Below are 6,000 nucleotides of genomic sequence, written 5' to 3' on the forward strand. Positions count from 1 at the left end.
TTGTTCATAATTGTTATACTTGTGCAACTGCCACCAATATACCTGAGTTTTATGCTTGCAAAAATGTGTTGTATTCTTGCCTATTTTTTTTGGGGTAAACTGGCTCATGAAATGTTCTGTCATGCTTTTATATGTTTTCAAATTAATCCCCCTTTTAATATAAATAAGTTCCACTTAAAGAATTAAATTTTTCTTCCCAGAATTATATTTTAGAGATTTTGATCTTTTGGAATTTTAGACTTTAGGAATTTTAATCTTTTTGGATTTCAAAAATTAGGATTGTCATTTGGGATTATGGCCCAAACCTGTGTACCCAATTCTTGGGAGCACTGTTAACAAGTCCGTGTGATTAGCCAGCTTTAGCCCCTATGCTCAGAGTAGATCTCTATTAATAGTAAATGTCATTGTTGTTGTGCTGGGAATTGATCGTATGGCCTTGTCCATACTAAGCAAGTTCTCTATCACTTAGCCACATCCTCAGCCCCTCAAAATGATATTTTTTCCAGAACTAGAGAACAAAGAGGGTTGATATTCTACTTCAGATAGCCAACTCTATCAATTGATGTTTCATACTCTTATTATTTTACATATTTAAGATTTTTATCTTTTTTTTCTTAAAAACTTGAATTTTTTATAAATGTCTTCAGGTTATGAAATTCTTCTATAAGTTAGATTACTCTTGTAGTTTTTTTTTTTTTTTGTATTGGGGATTGAACCCAGCGGTACTTAAACACTGGACCACATCCACAGCCCTTTTTAAATATTTTATTTATTTAGAGACACGGTCTCACTGAGTTGCTTAGGATCTTGTTAAGTTGCTGAGGCTAGCTTTGAAATTGAGATCCTCCTGAGCTGCTGGGGTTACAGACAGGGGCTACCACATGGGGCTATTCTTTTCATTTTTTAAGAGGATTGAATGTACATTGAGAAGAAATACCCCAGGGACCTGTGGAGTTAGGACAATATTTATTTGTGGTCAAGGGAGAAAAGTAAGTTTGGTTCAAGATGTTTGCAGTTGCTCATGCATTCCACAGTTCAAAGGGCTTCCAGTTTGCTCCAGTCTAAGGAGATTTTCCTTTGGGAACTGGTGTTGGGTAGGGTTCAAATATCCACCACTTTCTACAACACTTTTTCTTATCATTGCACACACCAATGATGTCATCTAAAGGTGTGCATGCGAAATCCCTGCACATCCCTTGCAAAGCGATGCACTGCTTTTCTCCTGGGAAAACACCAGACTTTCCTGCACAGGAAGAGATTTGACAATCATTAATTCACTCTCAAATGGTTGGAAATGTACATAAAGCAATAAACCTCCAGAAGGATGGCTTTGGAATAGGGGCACATATTGCCTACACAAAAGGATCGGATATAGATGAAGCTCAACATTTTTAAGGAGAGGGGCTCAAAGTGTGGGATTATACGCATCTTGGAGGGGTAGGCTGATTTTTAAAAGATTTCAGAGATATAGCCTTTGCCTGGAGCAGTACATTTTGAAAGGTGTGGGACTGTATGTTACTGTTGCTTGACTAGGAAGTTCCCTGAGGAATTTAGTGTGTAAGGCACAGTATTGTAAGTTTCTTCTCCAACAGATTGTTCTATGCACAATGCTACAATGCACAATGTCCACCAAGAAGCACCATTTCAAAAGTGGTACCCACCCTTATTCCTGTCTGTGCCTGCATCATGCCTTTCCAATGGCATATGGTCTCACTTCATCTCCTTTTACAGAAATATACCAATCCTTCATCTTAACTCTTCTCACTTCAGAACTCTGTGGTGTGCGTGAGCGTGTGTCTGAATTCACACTGGTGCCAAAGAGCACATAGCTCAGGTGCTAGGTCTGTATGCTAGGTCTGAGCACACAGCTCAGTCGTCTGTAGTTTTAATCCCTCTTCTTGTCTTTCCAGGATAACCAGGGTTCATTCTTTCCCCTGGGGGACATGAAGGACATTACATAAGAGACACTTCTGTTCATGTCCCTTAGTAGAAGTTATTTCTGACCATCCTCTGAAGCCACCTTGCTCTCACTTTGTTTTTTATATCTTGTGATACACTAGCTCTGAAGGGCTCCTTGGGATGCCTAACCTCTGTGGTTTGACGAACAGTTTGATGGCTTTTTGGGATCTGAATATTTTTGTTGTTGTTTTATACATAAACTCTAGGTTATCATTATTGTTTCTCTACTCTGTAGCAAAATATTTCCAGTCAGGTGAGCCAGTGCCCCCTCCAGGGCAGCGTCCACCCAGCGAGGTTTTCTTACACTCTGCTGTTAGGTAGTAGATTAGAAACTCAGGGTCTTTGTGCAGCAAAGAGAATGGAATGATAGGGGAGTTGGATAATATCCTGCTAATACTTCCCATTCTGCCTGCTTTTTCTGGAAGAGAAAGTGGCTATCTTTCAGGGAAAGAACAGTCTCACCAGCCAGTCATGGAAGTCACTACTCAGCTCTGGGTCTTCACAGGGAGCAGACTTCCTGCTCAGTGGCCTGCTGGACCTGGTGCCGCTGTTGGTCTTGTTACTTCCCATGCATTTAGTGCAATATCTAATAACAATTACAAGTTTTGCTTTTTCTTTCCTTTTTCTTTTTTTCCCCCTTGAGGTACTGGAGATTTCTTAGGGGTGGTCTACCATTGAGACCTATCTATAGCCCTTTTTACTTTTTTGAGACAAAAAGTTTCTGAGGCTGGCCTTGAACTTGAGATCCTCATGCCTCAGCCTCCTAAGTTGCTGGAATTATGCACGACTGAACCCAGCTGACAGTCAGGTTTTTAATGAAGCTAAAGTGAAGAGTTATTAGCACCAGAAAAAACAGAGGAAGAGGCAGTCCTGTGTCATATGAACTTGGAGGTTTCCCATGCAGAGTGAGGTGGAATGTATGAACTGTGCTAAAAAAGGAGCAAAAATGATTCATCCTGTTGGTGCTGTGCTTCCTGCTAAATGTAACTTTTAATTTGAGGCAATATCTTCAGAACAGAAAGTCAAAGAGTTGTTTTGCCAGTCTTTTGCCAATGACTGTGACATGCCATGGCACTTGCTCAAGTCAAGAAGGTAATATAAAATTACTTGATTCATAGAGAAGAATATTCCTTCTTAGATACTGAAATTTATTTTCAGACTTATTGACATTATCATAGACATATAGAGCAATGGAGCAAATGACTGTCTAACAGCTTCAGAGGATTAAACAAGTGAATGGCTTCAATTGTACCTAAAAGAATTTTAGAGATGAATCAAGAAAGAAATCAAGTTCAGTGCCCACAGACATTAGTTTGAAAGATGTGAACGTCTTGCCATAAATAATGGAGAAAATTTTGTCAGGTCTTCAGGGATCTGGATGAAACAGCCAGAGATGATCATATTACCTTCTGACTTTGATTCCACATTCTAACATTCAAACTTCTGAATCATCTGTCTTATGCTTATAAATTTGTTTCTTTGGAGCTTCATTCCATTGTTTATATTGTCTCCAAATTCCTCTGATCCTCAATTTATACTGGTGTTGTGTAACTTGATGCAATCCTTTCTTGTTGAGCTCTATCTTATTGGCCTAACTTTTACCTTTCACATATGTTTTCACTAATAGACTCCATATTCTTCCTTTCCATAACCAAGTCTGAACCAATGGCCGCCATTTTTGTTTTCCTTTTAGGAGACTGGTGCCCTTGTGCCCAGTTTTTATATTAAGCCTTAAGTTCATGGCCAGGCTTCTGTACTTCTAGTTCTCTCTTTGGGTCCTATTTTCTAATCATGGAGCTTTTGGGCTCCACTTTAGGTTAATGGAACTCCTTGGTTTGCTCCTTAATTTTGACCTCATCAGTTCTAGGGACGTGTTAGACTTCTGAGTACCCAAGGCCATGCATTGCATCAGAGTTATGTGCATCTGAGTGGGTTTCTTAAGAACTCACCTCTACAATCATTTCACCATCTTACCTTTTGGTGTTATAGTCACAAAGAGGAAGAGAAAACAAAGAAGGGAACAGACTCTCATGGTTGTGTGCCCAGTAGAGTGGTGAGCGGTCAGTGATGGTGAAACTCAGGGCTTTTATTTATTTCTGGGGGCCTGAGGTTCCCCTTGGTCGGTGAAGCTTAACAAGTGAAGAAATAAACAACTTCCCTTGGAATAATTCCAAACCTCAGAATCTCTAAATTTGGTAACAGATTAACCTAATCATAGGAAACCAGATGGCTAATCTCTGGGTTCTCAATTTCACTAGAAATCAGTACCTTTAGCCACTTTTCTTTCTGTAAAAACTTTAAAAAATAATTTCTTATTTCTTTTTTTAAAAGTTTTTAAACTGGGATATGATATTTGCATTTATATATGGAAGATACTGTTGTAATTTAATATGTGCATATAATACATAATGACCAAATCAGGGTACATAGAATTTCCATTTTCTCAAATATTATAATTTCTATTGGAAAGCTTCAAACTCTCCTCTATTTTTTTCTCTTTTTTCCTTCTTTACTTTTTTGATGTACAATTAATTAATGGCTGTAGATGACAGCTCTCTTGTGTTATCTTCCCCTACTCTGTGGTTGGTACTTTCTCACCTTCTCCACTTTCTGTCCCCTTCCCATCTCTAGTTAATTTTATTCTAGTCTCTACTTCTATGTGACAAAGTTTTTTACTTTCCACAAATGATTGAGAATATGCCATATTTGTATTTCTGTGCCTGGCTTATTTCACTTAACATAATGTTCTCCAGTTTCTTCTGTTTCACAAATGACAACAATGTCAGAATCCTTTGGGAAACATCCTGAAAAGAGTTTTGCTGGTTTGGTAAAGTGTCCAATTCATTTAAAGAACTTAGTGGAGTGAAATCATGTGGTATTTGTCTTTCTGTACCTGACTTATTTTACTCAATATTGTTATCTTCAGTTCCATCCATAGTCCTACAAATGACGGGATTTCATGCATTTTTTAAACGGTAAACAGCTGTTCATTGGATATACATTCCACATGTTCTTTATTCATTTGTTTTTGGATTCTTAGGGTGATTCCATAGGTAGGCTATTGTGAATAGTGTTGCAATAAACAATCAGAGTCAGGTATCTTTTTAATGGAATGATGTCATTTCCTTTGAAAAATATAATGTAGTGGGATTGTAGGATCATATGGTGGTTTTCCTTTTAATTCTTGAGGGAGCTCCATGAGGTTTGTTTTTTTAATTAATTAATTTTATTTTAATTTTTGGCACAAATGGAGCACAACTTTTCATTTCTCTGTTGTTGGTGATGTAGAATCACACATTCATGAAATCATACCCATACATAGGGGTAATAATGTCCATCTCATTCCACCATCTTTCCCCACCCAACACCCTTCCCTTCCCTCCCCTCTGCTCAATCCAAATTACCTCCATTCCTCCATTGCCCCCCCTGCCCCCCATTATGGATCAGCATCCACTTATCAAAGAAAACATTCGGCCTTTGGTTCTTTGGGATTGGCTTACTTCACTTAGCATGATATTCTCTCCATGGGGTATTTTAATAGTGGATGTACTAATTTACATTCCCACCAACAGGTATAAGTTTTCATTTTCCATATCCTCACTAATGTTGGTAATTTTTTTGTCTTTTTGATAATAGCCATCCTTCTTCTTCCTCCACTATTACTTCCCCCTGCCCCTCTTCCTCCTTCTTCTTTTTTTCTTTTTCTTTTTCTTTTTTTTTTTTTGCTACTGAATTGTTTGAGTTCCTCACAAATTCTGGAATTTAATCCCTTGTCAGATAAACAGTTTGCAAATATTTTATCCTATTCTGTAGGTTGTCTGTTGACTCTGTTGATTGTTTCTTTAGCTATGCAGAAGCTGTTTAGGTTGATGTAATTCCATTTGTCTAGTTTTGCTTTTATTGCCTTTGCTTTGGGCTCCCATTCAAATTATCTTTGCCTACTCTAATATGTTGAACTGTTACCTTTGTTTTATTTTAGTATTTTTATAGTTGGAGTCTTTGGTTCATTTTGAGTTGGTTTTGTTCAGGGTAAGAGAGGTC

The 6,000-nt window shown here is 37.9% G+C and overlaps 1 protein-coding gene across 1 annotated transcript; it reads right to left on the reverse strand.

Moving 5' to 3' along the window:
* Positions 1 to 1,061: 1,061 nt before the first annotated feature.
* Positions 1,062 to 3,991, reverse strand: LOC144372692 (beta-defensin 130B-like). Its single transcript, XM_078035985.1, has 2 exons — positions 3,934 to 3,991; positions 1,062 to 1,243 (listed from the first exon to the last, which is right to left on the reverse strand). The coding sequence occupies exons 1-2, from the start codon at positions 3,989 to 3,991 to the stop codon at positions 1,062 to 1,064; spliced, it is 240 nt and encodes a 79-aa protein (XP_077892111.1).
* Between the last annotated feature and the right edge of the window lie 2,009 nt (positions 3,992 to 6,000).

This window comes from Ictidomys tridecemlineatus, unplaced genomic scaffold (assembly GCF_052094955.1).
Source record: "Ictidomys tridecemlineatus isolate mIctTri1 unplaced genomic scaffold, mIctTri1.hap1 Scaffold_147, whole genome shotgun sequence".
NCBI classification, from domain to species: domain Eukaryota; kingdom Metazoa; phylum Chordata; class Mammalia; order Rodentia; family Sciuridae; genus Ictidomys; species Ictidomys tridecemlineatus.

Coding starts and splice junctions, on each gene's coding strand:
- LOC144372692 (XM_078035985.1), bottom strand. CDS start 3,991: ATGAGAGTCTGTTCCCTTCTTTGTTTTCTCTTCCTCTTTGTGACTATA. Junction 1,244..3,933: donor TGTGACTATAACACCAAAAG/GTAAGATGGTGA, acceptor CTTCCTGTGCAG/GAAAGTCTGGTGTTTTCCCA.